Here is a 19047-nt window from a genome sequence, read left to right as displayed (position 1 = left end):
CCCTGCCTCTCAGGTACCCTTGGGCTCTTGCCCAGTAGGCAGCCCTTTTTAGCCCTTTTCCTGCTGCATATGGCACCAGTGAGGGCATATGCCAATCCTAAGATGTAGGCATTCCCATCTCGCTGAGCTGATACCCATCAGTAAAAGGGCTACTATCCGACCCCCTGCTGGTTCTATCTAGTGGCATCCAGTATGTGGAACTCCCTGCCTCATGACTTCAGTTTTTGTGACCAAGACGTGCCTATCCATCGAGCTCTTTGGTGATGATGCTGATGTTTTGGTAGGATCACCTGTGTTGTGATTGTCACTTGCTGTGTTGACGTGAGGAATTATAAGCTCCTGGTTTTAACTAATGTCCAGTGGTTAATGGTTTTCTGGATGGTATTTTTTTATTGTATTGTGAACTGTCCTGTGCTGAAGGGCGCACTAGTTTATTTTAATTTTAATTGTTTGATTTTTTTCTTTCACAGTTCTGGCGGCGTAGGCCCGATCGGAGTGCTGATTGCCCTGGATACTCTGTTGCAGCAGCTGAAGGGAGAGAAGAGTGTGGATGTATATGGTGTTGTTCTGAGGCTGGTGAGGAGCTGCTGCCTCATGACTCCAACACTGGTAGGTAAAGGGCAGAAAGGGAAGCTTGAGCAGCAATGGTAGCCAAGAGCTGTGTCGAGGCACTATGCTGTTCCATGCTCTGCTCTCCTGTGCTTTCTGTCTCCCTAAAGCTAGTCAAGGAGGACATGGGATCCCTGATGGACTTTCCCTTTACTGTACTGGGGTACACTTTTTGCATGGCCATCCAATACTGTGGTTCAAAGTGGGGAAGTAGGTAATTCCAGTCATGACTCCGTCTGATCTTATTTAGCAAGCCCCTTGGATGGGTCTCTACAGCTCAGTGCCCTCTCCCCGTCTCCAGCCACCATCTGTCTCGTATTCATGAAGAGCTGAGAAATATTGGGCAACTTTCACACAACAGATATTTTTGGACCTGCTTTCTTTCACCAAAGCCAGAGGGATGTCAACAAGGTTTTCAGTTCAGGCTTTTCCATATCATCAACCAAAGCATTTTCCATCCCTTGTGGGATACTCCCACATACTCTGTGGGATATTTATTTAATCTGCATGTAATAGAAACTGGGGGGTAGGGATTGTTTTTTTGCTGCTGTTCATCTTTTGAAAAATTCAAAGCTGCTAGATATAGTCTTGATGCTATGCAGGAAAGGGAGAGTTCATAATCTCCAAAGACTTTGGGGGATGGATACAAGTAAATAGTTGTACTAGAGGATGACAGTGTAATGAGTTTTGCTAGCCCAATTGAGCTTCCTCCTCCTCCCTCTGTAAAGGTAAAGGGACCCCTGACCATTAGGCAAACCATTTGAAGCGCTGGGAAAATGCAGTCTCAGCAGCAGTATATTCTGCAGGGAATATGTCCTGCCTCTAGGGCAGATGTCCAGCCTCTATACAGTAAATGAGGGACAAATGCACATTTACTGCATAAAAATGTTTGTGTATGTCAGGTACATATGCCCAAGACTGGAGTATTAGGCTGCTTCCACATCAGCTGATCTTTGTAGCAGTTGTGCCACTAGAGGGCATTGTGCTCAAGCCCTTCTAAGTGAAATCCTGTGTATTGCAGGACTTATCACAGACTGAAAGCTGCAGCACAGGTGTACCATACAACTTAAATTGCATACACACATACACACCAAGTTAGAGCTCCCTGACATTGCCAGAGGAGAAGAATGTGGCCCTTCCTAGTGACCAAGCTGCAGAGATGCTCACATATGCAGCCTGCATGCTTCCTGTAGCCACAGAGCAGCTATAAGGGGTTCCACAGTGTGTTTTTGTGCCCCTGCTGCTGCATTAGCAGTTTGATCTAGCTGAACATGCTTGCCTAGTTCACTGTAAATTCCTGGACCTAATTCCTGGCCTGTTGTGATGGCAATCCTTGGCTGTGTTTTCCCTTTTCACCTTGGAGTATTATTACAGATTCTTTGATTGTCCATGGGAGATGAGATGACAGCAGAGCTCCTAATCTCTCTATCCCGCCCCCCTCTTCTTCTCTCTCTCTAGGATAAGTACATTTATCTGTACGAATGCATTCGTGACATCATCACCCAGAAGCAAGTTTAAGTTGCCGCTCTTTGTTAGATGGGTGGAATGCACCGAGCACAACATTGTCCTATGTGGAGATGAGCAGCTGCATCTTAGCAAGAGCAGAGTGGTGAAATAAGAAGAGCCAAGAACAGTGAGCTGATTACAAGGAACTTAAATCTGCTGTCAGAAAAGTACAGGTATCCATGTATCCCCTCGGTCAGGATGGATTTCGAGGGGAGGGGTTGGGGAGAAGTTTTCCTGAGACTACCTGGCTTGGTTTCAGCATTTTGGGATTCTGAAGAACCTCAAGGTTCCCATACACTGACAGAATTCGTAGGGACCACAATAATGGAATCAAGAGGTCTTATCACGTATGACAACCTTTTGGATAACTTGTGCCATTCTAGATGTTTCGTGCCAGAAAGAGATACAGCAGGAGATGATGTAGAAAAAGGTGATGGGCAGGACAGACCAATGGTCCAGCTTCTCTGCTACCACATGCCTGATACTTCTTGTTTTTGACCCTTGTGCCAGGGGACTTGCACAGCTGGGTCTGTGTAATCAATTTGTCAGACTGACACAGTCCCCAGTGCAACATGTCTGGGTGATTTCCTTGCACAAGCAGACTTGGGCAGTCTCCTATTCTCATCCAGCTCGCATGGCGTCAAGAACAGGACAGCACTGACTCAGTTGCAGTATCTTCTTCACAAAAGCACCTCTGAAATAAGCATGGATCATCTTGCACACAGGGAAGGAAAGTTTAAACCGTCGGCAGTTTATGAAACCTTATATGATGCAGCAAGAGTGAGTAAAAAGAGGCTAAGCATGTTTACACAGAACGAAAGAATGGTGGTATCCAGTCTAATGAAACTAATAGAAAGCTAGTTCAAGGATATCTCAAGGACTTCTTTGCACAATGTAAAAATAACCTATGGAATTCAATGCCAAGGGGAGTTGTCTATTTGTATAAGTGCTTATGTGGCTGCAATCCTATATCAGATACCAGGAGTAAGTCCCACTGAACTCAGTAGAGCTTATTTCTGAGTAGAGGGTTGCACTGTTAATGGATTAGACTAATTAATGCAGGATGAGGATATCCAGATGAAAGGATAGAGTAGGGACAGCTAATGTAGTGGCCCTCTAAATTTTGTGGACTACAGCTCCCATGAGCTCCAGCCAGCATGGCCAGTGGGAAGAGATCACAGCAACTGTAGTCCAGCAACATTTGCAGGGCACCATGTTGGCTACCTCCAATATACAGAGAGGGTTAGACGCAATGCAGAAGGTGGATACAATCATTTTACCCTATTTGTGCATTTCTTTAGCACAAAACGCTGGCTACTGTTTTGGGAGATTTCTAAAAGGAGAAGTTTTAAGACCACTCTTAGTTTGATTCAGCATGTTTTCATAACAGTCCATATATTCCACATGGTAAGCCCATCAAGAACCATCTCTCAGAAAGCAGACAAGACTTATCATCATTATCCCCCAACACCCTCTGATTCTGTTCTGTTTCACTTCCTGCCTTGGCTCTTGACACTGCTAGGCCCCCTCTTGAGAGCTGGGCTTGTTCTCTCCAAAACTCTGGTTCCTCTAGTGTTGCAATTCTTTCCCTGGGAAAGGGGGGTATTGGGAATATCTGCCATTGCACTCAATGGGGCTTAACTTGTGATTGAACATGCTTAGGATTAAATTGCAGGACATTTTTGGTAAATTTGATTCCCGTCCTCAGTTTGAGTCTCATCATGCCCAATTCTTTCTACTTTAAACTGGCTCACTCTCAACTCTGTTTTTAGAATGGACACTTTTTTTAAAGAGGCTTGAGGAGTATGCTGAAAGAAATATGCTGTTGTAAATGAAAACAACTTTCCCCAGTTTCTCTGAAACAGAGAAAAAACTGGGGGAGGGGTTTGTAATAATAAATTATTCATTTTTAAAAAATGAAATTTAACACTTTCCTGGTTTTATTTATTTATCCAAGTATTTATAAACCACAAACACATGAAATTAATATCATGGTGACATACCATCCAATCATTAAAACTTAATAATATTGAAAGAACAAATATGACCAACAACACAATTAGTTCTCTAAAAATGTTTGACCAACAGATGAATTAATATCAACATTGTAAGAGCCTCTCGGAATTCAGACAGTACTCCAAAGTAGAGGAGCCACTGTGGTGAGAGCCTTTGTTTGTGTAAAGGTAAAGGGACCCTGACCGTTAGGTCCAGTCGTGACTGACTCTGGGGTTGTGGCGCTCATCTCACTTTACTGGCCGAGGGAGCCGGCGTACAGCTTCTGGGTCATGTAGACCCCTCTTAAGCCATGGTTGGATATCTTGCTGTCAGGGTACCTCAGTCATCAAGAGGGATTGGTGTTCCGCTAGAGGGCAGTGCTGCCATCTACAGTACACACACAGGATGGAGATTCCAAAGGACAGGTAGGTAAAGAAGAGAAAGGGATTGCTGAGGGCTTTGGAACCAACAAATTTATACAACTGAAAGATGTAGAATAGTTCACTTGTTGGGAAACATGGCTTGAATAGATCCAGGCAGAATCAGCACATGGTGAAGAAGTTGAATGACAAAGGATGCTGTTACGGTAAAATCTGGGTGCGAGGCTGCTCTGCCACCCAGCTCGTCGGACTAAGTCCGCGGGTCCCTGCGGAGGAAAATGAGCTCAGCCGGAGACAGGAGCAAGCTGCAGAAGATCCAAGTTTATTGCGCAACAGGCTCAAGGCGAGATTGAACAGCGAGAAAGGGGTGACATGAACTTTTGAAACTTCCCTCCATGTCCCAGAATACAGTGCAAAATACATCCCAGTTACATCATGAATACATTAAGAAGAGGTTGGGTTACACAGATTACATCATGAATACATTAAGAAGAGGTTGGGTTACACAGGATTAACATATGGAGGAGGGAGGGGGGAAATATGCAGAGCTGGAGATATGCGCAGATAAGCACATCCTGAGTACCGGTGATGAGAAGACAATGGTCCATGTACGCATAGTCTGTCACCTGGCATTGCCAGGAGGAAAGGCTTTGTTGAGTGATTTGACAGGATTAGGGTCTTGATACCTTACTTGAGGGATTATGGAGGACAGGGGAGGTGTCATGGAGTCCTAGAGAAATTGAGCAAATTGGCACGTTGAGTTTCTATGAATTTTATAGATTTTAGTCCCTTTCGACATTGACAATTGGAAATAAATGGATATATTGTAGCGAAGAAGAAGGTGAAGAAGGCATGCCCCCCCCCTTCCGTATTAATGCTAATTGTTATTCTATACAGCACAGATTTCTATACAGTACAGGCTTCCAGAACCTGGGGCCCTCCAGGTGGTGTTAAACCATGGGTAGGCAAACTAAGGCTCAATCGCCTTCTAAATCCGGCCCAAGGACGGTCTGGAAATCAGCATGTTTTTGCATGAGTAGAATGAGTCATTTTATTTAAAATGCATCTCTGGGTTATTTGTGGGGCATAGGAATTCGTTCTTTTTTCTTTTTCCAAAATATAGTCCGGTCCCCCACAAGGTCTGAGGGACAGTGGACCGGCCACCTGCTGAAAAGGTTTGCTGTCCCCTGTGTTAAGTTCCTACCACCCTGGACCATTGGCCATGTTGGCTAGAGAGGATCAGATCTGCAGTCTAACCATATCTGCAGGCCATCAGGTTTGAGAAGGCTGCTTTAGCACTATCTATGGAGGCTTTACATAGAGCAGTGTTGAGAGCCCTGTTCCCAGGGACGTTCAATCCAAAATGAATGCAAGGAAACAATGGACAGAAATGGAGGTAGAACTATAAACAGGAGAAGAATATTCCAGCTACACAACATCCTTTGGATTAGTTACAGCAGCCTTCGCTGTGCTGCCTGGGACTCCCATGAGTTGTAGTCCAACAATGGGCAGCGGGCAACAAGTTGGTGAACGCTGTGTTATGTTATAGGGGAGAGGGCTCTAGTCACAAGGCTTCCTGGCAAAATGAGTCTTGAGGAGGAATTTGAAGAAAGTAGTGGAGGTGACTGCACAGAGGCATGCTGGGAAGCAGTTCCAGGTTTAAGGGTGAGTAAGGGAGAAAGGGCAGTTTCCTTTCAGGGAACAAAAGCTATCTGGTGAGTTGAGGGTGATGCAGCTGGACCCATGTTTATCATACATAGACGTGCTCACTGAGCAAATCTCAGTGCACTATAGTTTGTTTCTGTCAACCAATCTTGAACAACTAAACCACAATAACCATCTTTAAAGTAAAGAGCCTGACCTCTGATCAACTTTCTAAGTGATTCATTTATATACTGGTTTTTCAGTATTTGCTTAAAGCAACAAAAATAAATAAAAACATGATAAGAACATAGCAGAACAAGTTTAACAAAACTGCCAGTCAATTAAAAGCCCATTTCTTTACGTTGTTTTATTTTGTTTATTCACTTGTTTGTTCTGGAACATAAATAAGAATTTTTAAATACAGCTAACCTTATTTCTGTTTGGTTTTAGACTTCTCCAAGAGCCAACATTTTAAAATAAGTTTTAGGAGTATGGTAACTACTAGACTAAACAAGGGGAAATATTTCAGCTACAGCCACTTCAAATGTAAAAGCTCAGCACTGTCTTCAAAATCATTTGTGGGGAAATAAGCTTGATTGTTCACAAGAGAGCATGGCTACTTTTGCAGGCTGGAGTTCAGACAGAGAACAAATGAATCCAGCTCTAGAGGACCAGATGAGGAAAGCTGGATTATTTTCAAACAATAGCAAGAAACACTAATGGTTCATATGGCATTGTGTGAAGAAGAATTCAAAACACTTGGCACAGACAGCAATACTGACATCACTCCTGTTGTTGTTGTTGTTTGTTTGTTTGTTTGTTTGTTTGTTTGTTTGTTGGCATCCGACTGTGTTGGGAGACAATGGAGGAGTGTGCCTTTGGGGGTGAAGTCAAACTATTGGAAGGTTACAATGCCTGTTGTGGCTGCAGCATTGCTCACATCACTTCCTAACTCATAGCATTGTTACTCTCTCCAATATCTCCCCAACTGCACAATGTATTCCCAGATTTTGAGTGGAATATTCCAACTAAGTTGAATATGCAGGTCTACACACATTGGATTTTGGACATGTATATGCTATTAAAGCATTATACCCATAGCATGGATATCTGGTGGTCTTGGAGATGGAACAGGGAGTAATAATAATAATAATGTTTTTATTAATACCCCGTCCATCTGGCTGGGTTTCCCCAGCCACTCTGGGCAGGTTACAGCATATTTAGAAATATAATAAAATCATCAAGTGGGGAGGAAATATGTGATCTCTCACACACACACCCTTGACCATGTGTAGAGATGAGATTTGAATCTTTCAATCCAGCCCAATGTGAACCTTCTGCCTCTGCAACTACCATGGAGTAGGCTTGCTTGACCTAATGACACTTTGCAGGTGTAGCTATTACTCCCATTTCCTTCTCTGCAGTCATTCCTGCCTTTCCTTCTGGCTTAAACATTTACCAAGGTCAATAAAACCTACGCCTCTTTATTGTTTTAAATGGTGGGAATTATTTGCTCACACACAACTGAACAACAAATAGGGCAACTGATTGTTTGGGATGATGACGTACTCACTGGGATGCATAGCAATCTGTATGTGAGAAAATGCACAACTCCCATTCCAAATAAATGAATGAAAGCAGAGAGGGTGAACAAAGGTATGCTGTGCATAAATTACTATTACAGAGGACAATGGTGCTCTAATTTGTTCATAATTACAAGCAGTGAGGCAAGGAAAGTGTCAGGCACACTCTAGGACAAAAAGGAACAACCTGCTCCCCTCCCACTTTTTTCCTGTTAGCATGGAGGGATGATGCAAGACAGTATAGCATGACAACATAGCATGAGAGTAGCTGAGTAGAGAGCTGCTCTGTTCTGCCAGCTCAAACAATGGCAGCATGGGAACACGTTGCCTTGGAACAGGTCAACCAAGATGACTGACAGGGCATTTGCAGCAACAGCAAAGCTAACCCACAATCCAGCTTAGCCAAGCCATGACTAGCCAGACTTCCACAAAATGAAACAAAGTTTTATGTAAGAATTATGACCTTCTCCAAATCTCTAAGGTGGGTGGTGTAGGAAACCCTTGGCCATCCAAACGCTGTTGGCCTGTGACTCCCATCAGCCACAGCCAATATGGCCAATGACTAAAGATGATGGGAGTGGTCGTTCAGCAACATATAAAGGACCAAAGGTTCCCCACACCTGCTCTGGAGCAGGGATGGGGTATTTGTGGGCAACAAGATGTTGTTGGGCTTCAGCTCCCATCAGTCCCAGCCGGTGCTATTTTTCTAGAAAAAAAGGTGCCAGAACTCACCATGATCACCTCCCTCGTTCTCTTAGTTCCAGCACCTCTCAGGTGGGTGCCATTGCCCAGCCACATGGCCAGTGGTTAGGGATGCTGGGGAGTTATACAGTGGAACCTTCATTCCCAAACAGCTTAGCTGACAAACAAATCAGCTCCCGAGTGCCGCAAGCCCAGAAGTAAGTGTTCCGGTTCGCGAATGTTTTACGGAAGCTGAATGTCCATTTCGGCGGTCGGCATTGTTTCTGGGGCCCATCAGCCAATCAGAAACCGTGCCTTGGTTTTTGAACGTTTTGGAAGTCAAACGGACTTTCAGGACGGATTGCATTCGAGAACCAAGGTACTACTGTAGTCCTACATTAATTCTACTCATCAGAGACAAGAAATAGGTTGTCAGTCTTACTCAGGCCTTGGTTGCTCCTGCACCTGATCACTTACTTTATGCACCTGGAGCTGCTTGTTGTACCACCAGCATCCTTATGTGGCACACCTGGGCTTCACTTGTGTCATACTTTAAGCTGGTTGCTTGGCATAAAATGTGATGACCATACAAGTTGATGGTCCTCCCTATTAACATGGATTTGAACATGATATCCCCTCCCTTCCCAATCCTGTGTTTTTAGGATCCACCCATTTAAAGCGGGCAGAAGCCTGAGCCAATCCCTAATGCTTGTGATGAAAGCAGAAAATAGAGATTCTGTGGCTAATGCTCAAGTATCATCTCATTCTTACAGCCAAAAGCAGGTGAAGCTGGGTCAACCCTTTCCTAGGGAAGCCACCTTGCAATTTATCCCAGGGAGGGAGGAAACTCAGCTCTGAGGGCACAGGCCAGATGCTATGGAAGCTACACATCTGTCAAGAACGCAAGTCATACTTCCTCCCTTCCCCCTCCACACGCACCTCTTAGCTTCTGGGGATGCTTTACAGACAAAGCAGGTGGGCGGAAGGCTCACTGCTCAAAGTGAGTCTTAGATTTCTGGCTTTGTTGGATTTTGTTCCTGGAGAATGGCCTTAAGAAAAGGAGGCCCTGAAATGGAGATCAAAGCTAGGGAGATTGCTCTAAGCAAGGAACAAAGGCCCCAGATAGTGTCTGGCTCCCGAGAGCATCACAATTAAAGAGAAGGAAAGGAAAGAAGCAATTGGGAGTCTACAATGGGAAATGCATAAGCAACCTGAGCTGGGGGGTGTCGCCAGGAAATGGGAGACAGAGTTACAGCCCACAGGAGCAGGCCAGAGAACCACTCTCTTTCTCTCTCCCCTCACCTGCAGCACCAGTCCTGCCTTTGCATAGCAATCATGGTGGCAGGAAGCATCACTACTGGCCCTCTTCTCATGCTCTACCAGCAGCCCAACATGCAGACATGCAGGACTTTTTTTTTTTCCAGCCACGGAGATAAAGTTTTTGGGAAAGCTTCGCTTGCTTAACTGATGCATATTGAATAGTTGTTAAAAGGACAGGAAGAGTATCAGTAATAAAACTGGGAACTTTCATTTGTAAATGTGGTGAATGAATTGCCTTGCTCTGAGTTGCCAAGACCGGCTCTACCATTAGACAGAGAGATAGCCATTGGTCAGGTGTGTGTAGCAAACAGAGTTTGAGCAAGCTGCCCTGTACCTCCTGAACTAGCCTGCTGCCCCCTCTGTGTAGTTGAAGATATTGTCTCATTGCCAAGGTTGAAGGAAGATTCGAGTGCCCGTTTGTATGCACCATCTTGTCCTTTGCCTCTGACAGTAGAATGTCTTTGGCTTACCCTGTGGGCTGCCTCACTGATTTTGGGTATTGAGTTCAAGGAAACAGCACTGTTAGATTTGGATGCAAACATTTTCTCAGCCATTGTCTGCCCTAATGCACCTTTATCATTTCTCAGCAAAAGCAGACTGAAGCACAAAGAAATCATTGCTAATATTCCCAATAGTTGCCAGGGAGCAGGCAAAGGTCTATTTGCTCCTATTTATTCTCTCTCACGTCCACATACACAAACCTATTTTTATACTTCACTACTGTTTATGCACCCCTGTAGACAAACTTAGCCTTGCACTTACACAGCTGCCATGCAAACATGCTCATGCGCACATGCACTCATGCATACACTGATAAATATGAAGTGCCACCCTCTGTCTGCTAAAGATGAAAGCAGGTCACAGATTTTTTTGGACACGTTGAGAACTTACTCTGCAATGTAGTGATGTCCACAGGCTACTAGGTAAGGAAGTAGGAGACGGATGTTCCTTCAAACCAGAGTTATTCACAAACCTCCCAGTACAGTCTCTGTGAAGCTACTCTCTCTCAGCCTACGCCAACGGGGGGTGCTTTTCCTGGCATGGATATTCAGTGTTGGAAAATCAGCCTTAAAGCATGTAAAGAAGAAGATAGGGCTTGACCAAACACAGGTTGGTGTCATATTTTTTAAAAAAGGCAAGTCTGCTGGGAAGGCAAGGATCATTTTGACTGCAAGCCAGGAGATCCCCTGAGTTAAAACCCCAAATTTCCTCCAATGCAAACCAAAACTATTCCAACAAGTTTTGGACTTAGTTGTGTCTCACCGGAGTTATCAGCTACATGGAGAAAAAATGGCTGTTGTACCTTTAAAAACAGCTTGACCTGCAGAAATCAGCAGATGAAACTTTTCACAGCATGCAAATGGGTGCATACTGAGCTGTTGTTAAAGGTTAATTAAATGCACAGCTATAGTAGCCGGATGAAAGTTAACTAATAATCTCACTGTCTTTTTGGTTTAATTCCCTGTCTGCTGCAAGGAAACACTGACTCACAGGACCTATAGTCATCCTTTGGCACTCATTTCTTCGGCAGTGGATGTGACGCGCGGTGCATGCATGCACACTTGCACATGCTATTTAGTTAGCAACATAGATGAAACAAAAGAAGAATCCCCATGAGCAACTTGCCTAAGTGCAAGAGTGTGCCTGTATCCTCTTCTAGGCCCAGTAAGGAACAGGATTTATTGCACTATTTTCTGATTTATTAATGCTGCACCTGCTAAGCAGTTGGAAGATCCGGTGCTTTTTTTCTGGGGGGACGCAGGGAGGTGCATACCCCTAAACATTTTGTGAATCTAAGTCTGGCCTCATTGAGGGGCAGTATTTCAACAGGAGTAGGAAAATGAGACTACCCCTAAACATTTTTTTTAGAAAAAAAACCACTGGGAAGAGCTATCTTCTGATGCACGTGTACACAGAAATGCAACCTCTCTTTCTGGAACCATTTCCCCTGCAAACCATTGATAACTGTTGTTGTAGGATGGGGACAGCATGATGCTGAAAATGCAACAGACTGGTCATCCTCCTAGGAACAAAATTAGTCTGATCAAGGGGGATGAGTTTAAATTCAGAGATGAACACAATCAAGTGTTCTTTTTTTTAAAAGAAGAAGAAGAAACCTGGAATGTGTGTGGTTTTAGGCCGCCATTGGCTTATGACCTTCTAAACCATTTTGGGCCATTTAAGGGCTGGCTGTGTGTTTGCACTGCCTTGAGTTTGTGTTTACATCTTGAAACGCGTCCAGGAGTCATTGACTGGGGCTGCCTGTGGCATTTCAAACCCTGGATGGCCCTGCTGGGAGCAGCAGGCCAGGACCTCTGCCCACCCCTCTTCGCTCCAGCAAATGGCTCCCCTGTGGCCTTCTCCAAGCCACATAGAGGGCAAGTCCATAAACAAAGCCCCAGGCATCTGGCTCCCTTTCCCCTCTATCCATGCCACTTATCTACAGCTGTGCCGTAGAACCTGATGGCAAGATACCCTAAAATAGCAAAGGAAAGCGAGCGCTTCTAAGCTGAGTGCGTTTGGGATACAGCAAACACAGAGCCTCCAGCCAAGCCGCAAGAATGTGAGCCTCAACATTCACAACAAGTGCCCGCTGAAGAAAGCAGAAGCAGAAAAATACACCACCACACGCCCACCCCACCACCGGAGTGGGTGGAGGGAAAGCATTCAATCTACCTACACTCCAAACAAGCGCACGGTATGTGCTCTGGAGATGCTTCCAAAATGCCCAGGGCTAAGGGTAATGGAATGAAGCAGGTAAGGGCGGCAGCAGGTCCTAAGAAGATCACAGCCAGCAGCAAGAATCCTGTGCCATGTTTCACACCTGTGGGCTGTGCAGAATTTCACACCTCTGATACCTTAAGCCCTGCCCATGGAAGAAGATCACAGCACATCCCAGGCCAGGCACGGCAGTTCTGAGGTGAGTCCCGAAGCTTGACTGGAGAGGCCTTGAGGCTCACAATGGGCCCCCAGACCTGAGGTTTTCTCCAGCCCTGCTTAAAAAGATCAGATTCACTACCTGGGGGTGCTATTAGATCCAGTCTCATCTTTGAAGGCCTAGCCGGCCTCTGTGGCACAAAAGCATCTTTCGCCAGCTCAATGTCGTATGCCAGCTACTGCCCTCTACTGGACGGAAAGAGAGCCAGGCCAAAGTCTCACACACACAATGTCTGGATAAAATACAAAGACTTATTGGAAAATAAAACTCCAAGGTGGCTTTCACCTTTGGAAGCTAAGGCCCGGAAAAGGCTCAATATGGAGGCCAAATGGCCAAAGTATTGGGAAATATTAGAAAAAGATGGTGACAATTGGAAATTGCAGAGTCAGGAGAAAATGAAAGACAAAGTCCAAGATTGGTTACACTATGCTCAGATTAAAGAAGTTTTCAAACTTGATAAAAAGTTAGGATTCCAGGTGGAAAAATCGAAGTTAGAAACGGAATTGTTAGAGCCTAAGACCAAGGTACTTTCAAGAATGTATAACTTGCTGTTAAAATGGAACACACAAGATGAAACGGTTAAATCGGCTATGATAAAGTGGGCACAGGACATTGGGTACAATATTATGTTTGAGGACTGGGAAAGGTTGTGGACTACTGGGCTGAACTTTACTGCATGTAATGCTTTGAAAGAAAATGTAATGAAAATGATATATAGATGGTACATGACCCCAGTCAAACTTGCAAAAATATACCACTTGTCTGATAACAAATGTTGGAAATGTAAGGGAAATGAAGGAACGTTCTTTCACCTTTGGTGGACTTGTCCTAGAGTGAAGGCTTTCTGGGAAATGATATATAATGAGCTGAAAAAGGTATTTAAGTATACCTTTCCTAAGAAACCAGAGGCCTTCCTTTTGGGTATTGTCGGCCAAGGGGTGCCAAAGAAGGATCGAACATTTTTTATGTATGCAACAACAGCAGCAAGGATACTTGTAGCCAAGCACTGGAAAACCCAAGATTTACCCACACTGGAAGAATGGCAGATGCAACTGATGGACTATATGGAACTGGCCGAGATGACTGGCAGAATCCGAGATCTGGGAGAGGAGACGGTAGAAGAAGATTGGAAAAAATTCAAGATCTACCTGCAAAGATATTGTAAATTGTATGAATGTTAAGAAGGATGCTTGATTATAAACAATTTGGTGCCATTAAACAATTTGGTGCCATTAAAACAGATGAAGTGAACTATGAAGATAAGTTAAATTTAATAAAAAACGATCTTTTTTTTAAGATAATTATTAGGCTAAGTTTAATTTGTTAAAGAGTGAAATAAATGTATCTAAAATTTGAGATATAACATTGGAAAAATAGACAGTTAGGTTGGAGACAAGGTGATAAATTGCTGGTTTAATTTTCATAATTTGGAACGCAGGAGCGGGAGATGTGAGGAAGTACAAAGGAGATAAGAAAATATGTTATGACATGTAACACCTTTGTTTGCTTATTTATATTGTAACTAAAAAAACTTTTATTTTTTTTTAAACATTTTTTTATTGCTTTTTTTAAAAGTACAGAAATAACTAAAAAAACTTTTAATAAATATTTTATTAAAAAAAAACACAAAGTCTCACACACACACTCAGGTAACTTTATAATGCATCCTAAAGTGGGACTGGTTCTAAATACTGTCTGGAAACTGCAGTTAGTTCAAAACACAGGGGTTAAATTGTGAAGCTGGTGCAGGTGTATCGATTGCCAGTGGTTTTCTCAACACAATTCAAAGTGCTCATTTTTTAAAAAACGAGTAAAACCCTAAATGCTTAGAACCTGGCTTCCTTCAGGGCTACTTTATTCTACAACTGTGAACCTGACAGGAACTTTAAGATGATTTCAGAAGCCCTTCTTCAAGTCCCTTCACCATCAGAAATGGAGTAAGCAGTGACCAGAGAAACAGCCCACAGGAGCCAACTCCTAGGGGCCGTGGGGACCTCGGCCCCCACAAAGTAGATGGGCATTCCCATTCAAATGGTGTGTCTGCACTGTGTCATGTGATCGATTATGCGGGGTCGGGCTTACCTGGCCCCCCACAATATTTTATTCAAGTTGGCACCCTTGACACAACCTTTTTCTGGTGGCACACTGTCTTTGGAACTCCCCAAGAAGGCTGGCCTGGCACCAAGTCTACAGCAGAAGACCTTATTATCTGCTCGTGCCTTTTAGATCTTTTGTCTTTACAGGTGTTTTATTTTCTTTTTACAAAAATTGTCATGGCCTTTGGATAGTACAATAAACTTATGGGTGATGATGATGAAGAAGAAGATGCTCTCTACAAGTGTGCGTGTGATTTTAGTGTATATTGTATTTTTAAATTGTGTTTTTATATGCCACTCCACTAGTCTTGTCAGGTGAAAAAGCAGGGCAATAAGTGAAACAAATAAAAGAGATGAATAAATGCCTGCCTAACTACATTATGCTAGTGGCCAATTCCTCTTTGTGTTGAGAATCTCCTTATCACGGTTATCTGCATGAATATTTTTCTAATTCCTGCCTCATCCCTTGGTCTCAGTGAGAAGCAAGCACTTTTGTTTATAGTTGCTCTTCCAAAGATTAACAATCCTCACACATATACTTTAGGTTTCCTAAAGTAACCAGATACATACAGCAGTGAATGTAAGTGTATACAAATACTTGTGTAATAATAATTATAAATCATAGTACCACATGAAAGTATATATTATACTTTTACATATATTCTACATATAATATACACATTTGGGGGTATAATTTTGCATTTAATTAGTCTTTTTAAAAAATACAATGCATTGGTGGCTCAGACATCAGCAGTTTGTCAATGCAAGTGGTGATCTTATATGAGTGGCAATTGAAGTGACTGAAGCCACTATATATCATGTATAAATCTGTTTAAAATGGATTCCTCAGATGTGTATCTGAAGAAGTGTGCATGCACACGAAAGCTCATACCAAGAACTGACTTAGTTGGTCTTTAAGGTGCTACTGGAAGGAATTTTTTTTGTTTGGAATAGTAGAGTTATTCCAGAGTTATTAATGAGCGTTAAAGTGGTGCAGAACTGATATAAATCTGACATTTGACAGCAAGTCCAGTGGGTCTTGGGTTATCAGAATAGAGATGGATGGATCAGTTTACATCCAGCCCATCTCAACATCACACCCATTCTTTCATGAATTTGTTCCCTCTCATTTCTGGCATAAATAAATAAAAAGTTTTAAAAATCTGTATGAATTATGATTATTTCGGTCACAGACCAGTTCCAGCCCACATACAATATCAAGGAAGTCATAAAACCCGGCAGGGATACATTTGAATTTGCAATTAGGTATAACAGGGACACTACAGACATAACAACAGTTTAAAAATATATAAATTAAAACTTAGTCACTAACATATAACCTAAAATTATCATTTAAGACCTTAATCATTATGATAGCACAGCTTTCCCCCTACGTTTTATGGCAATCACAGAGAATTTGGCTACCCTTAACATGATCTCAGGATCCTTGTCCTCTACCAGGGATTTTAGACACTGAAGTTCGGATTCATTTGGAGATTTTTGCATAGCAGGGGTAATAAATATCCCTGGAGAAATGGCAGCGTAACGAGACAGTTTCTACCTCCATCAAGCCGCAGGGGCAGACTCATTCTGTGTATGGTTTACCCTCGAATCTGCCCTGCAATAAGGCAGATGGCAGCACGTCTTTAAACTTTCTCTTGCCTGGATTCAGAGTGAAGGAAACTTATGGACGCAATGGTTCAGAAGCTGGGTGGTTCGAGCTCACCCAAGGATGACTATGGGCGAGATTCCTGCATTGTAGGAGGTTGGACTAGATGATCCTTAAGGTCCCTTCCAACTCTATAATTCCATGTTTCTATCTAGTTGAACTTCATCAGGCTCTTTATATGACATTGTAGCTCTAAAGATGTGATGCATTTGAAGTGCCAGTGCTATAGTCTATGCTTTACTTAGTTAACTAATTGTGAATGTGCTTTCCATGTTTCCCCAAGAATGCCAGGAAATTATAGCTCTTATTGCCTCTGTTAAGGGTGTGACCTTTATTTAGACAATACTGATATCTATCACTCTATGTGGATGGTTGTATTGTCAGACAGTAGCTTTAGCTGAACAGAGGAATCTGTGACTTAGCTCTGCCACTTACAGCCATCCAGCTCCTAGGGAGCACTGAAGCTTGAATTAATAACAGGAAATAATGTCATATCATATCAATATTGCCTAAATAAGATGTCTATTAATTGCATGGCCCTAACAGCTGTGATTTGCCTTCATTTTGTAGCTTGAGTGAACATAAGAACCCCGTAACACAACAGGTCAAACTGAAAGGTTGTTTTGTTTCTTTGTTCATTTGTTTTTGGTTAATTGTAAATGTAATTGTAGTATGTTTAGAGAAGGCTATGCTAACAACTCTCTCAGCAGGCAGATTTGAAATTGAAAATGAGAAACTCGATGGAAAACTTTGTGGGAGAGATGAGAAGCAGGACTCATACTATCAGCTCTGTTGAAAAATCAGCTCCATCATCTCATGCCCCAAACTATTTCCAGCTGGTCTTTATAAGAACTACTATTTAAGACTCGGTGTCTGTGTTAGCTTGTTCTTCTTCCCTCCTCTTTTCCTTGTGTGTTGTACCTTTTAGATTGCAAGTCTGCAGGCAGGCACTATCTTGTTGTAAATGACTGCATGTAAGTCACTCTGGGGAGTCTTTTTGGCTGAACAAAAAAGAAAGAAATAGTATCATTAATGAGAAATTACACACCATTTGAAAGAGCAGAGATTTATATGCAAGCTAAGTGGCTAATTTAGCTTAATATGCCCTTAATATTTGCTCATTGTACTGTTAAAGGGGCAGGCCAGGATGATGTTTTCTTTAGGTCAATTGGCAAGCCTAGCCTTGAGGTTCACCAAAGAAAATGGGAAAATTCATAAGGAAAAAGTGCACACACAAGTCCCCTAAATCTCCTTCCTTTCTTTTCCCCCTGAAGGCTCTCATGTGCTTATCAGAAATCCAGCTACGATGTACCTCTGAAATATTTCTACCTCCCCCATTGCTCTCAGACTATGTTTACTCACCTCCTGTGATTTCATCTCCCTGTCTCCTTTAACTTCTAACCTCCTACTTTACCTGAACTGTTCATGGTGAGCCTTGGGTCTGTGAGTACTTTCATATCTCTCTCCTCTCTTTCCCTTGCATCTTTTTCTGCCTGTCATACAGCCACAAACTTTGTGTACACACTCCCATTTACCCTGCACCCAGGGCACTCTCACTACTGGTTCAAGTAGTGGTGTACACAGGTTAGCCACAATTCATATCTATCCTGATGTTTCTTATGAAAGACTGCATTTACCAGTTTTGATCCAAATTGGGGTGTGAAAGTGACCTAGATGTGCTCAAACCAGTAACATGTACAGAGCCTGATGGCCATATTCCAGCCAGCCTTCTTTGCATTCACAGTCCATTCAACATCACATCTAGAACCTTCTCTCACAACAGGTTCCTACTGAGCATGTGCAGGGGGCATCCTTATGAACTTCCATTGAATAACACTGGCTACAAAATGCCCTTTTAATTAAAAAACCAAAACAAAACTACAAACACCCCCCAAAACTTGTGGGCAATGGTAATGGCATGTGCAAGGTGTTCACCTTGACCTAATTCAAAAAAACATTTCCCAAAAAGTGCAGTATAAATGGATGGGTATTTCCCTAATAATTACTCTAGCCAGGTCTATGGATGAAAAAAACACTACCCGTCAACTTCACAAAGTCACTTATCCTCTGTTTAATTCAAAATAATTTGTTTCCTATGCCCAAATTTGGTATGATGACTCTCAGACTTCTACACTCTTCTACACAGTTAAGTTTGAAATCAGTTCGTTGCACCATTTTCTAAGCCAGAAAATCCTCCCACCCCGACTTCTCATTATAACGGCAGGATGTGATTCAGCTGACTCACCTTTAACAGAGAACCATGACCCTATAACAGGGAGAACAATCAAGAGTCTCTTGGCACCTGAAAGAGGAATACATTTACAGGGAAAGATTCTCTTGTGGGCTAGAACTCACTTTGCCCCGTGAGGGACCAACGCAAGATATTTTGCAGCTTAAGACGAAGGAAGAGTCCCTTCTTCTGGACTGGCGACTAAATCTTAATTCAACACTGGCAAATGGACAGTGTCCTCCAGTGCCCTTGGCCATCTTAGGGGCCTGGGGGCGCGCGCAAAACTCCTCTATCCCCCAGCATCTGTTGTCTGATGAGGTTTTAGGCTCTGTCAGTATCTCTCTTCTTCTTCTTCTCTCTCTCTCTTTAAAAAAAACCCACCACGTTTCCAGACAA

The 19047-nt window shown here is 43.0% G+C and overlaps 1 protein-coding gene across 4 annotated transcripts in view; it reads left to right on the top strand.

Moving 5' to 3' along the window:
- The window catches only part of LOC310848017 (receptor-type tyrosine-protein phosphatase V-like), a 54709-nt gene extending 50672 nt beyond the window's left edge, over positions 1–4037 (top strand). For all 4 annotated transcript variants that reach the window (XM_083746440.1, XM_083746439.1, XM_083746441.1 and 1 more), the window contains exons 36-37: positions 471–609; positions 2068–4037. In XM_083746440.1, coding sequence (XP_083602566.1) covers positions 471–609; positions 2068–2127 — 199 coding nt within the window. In that variant the 3' untranslated portion in view covers positions 2128–4037. The remainder of the gene's footprint in view (positions 1–470; positions 610–2067) is intronic.
- The last annotated feature ends 15010 nt before the right edge of the window (positions 4038–19047 follow it).

This window comes from Podarcis gaigeae (assembly GCF_964106915.1).
Source record: "Podarcis gaigeae genome assembly, chromosome: 6".
Classification (NCBI taxonomy): domain Eukaryota; kingdom Metazoa; phylum Chordata; class Lepidosauria; order Squamata; family Lacertidae; genus Podarcis; species Podarcis gaigeae.
This window is presented reverse-complemented; position numbering and strand designations above follow the sequence as displayed.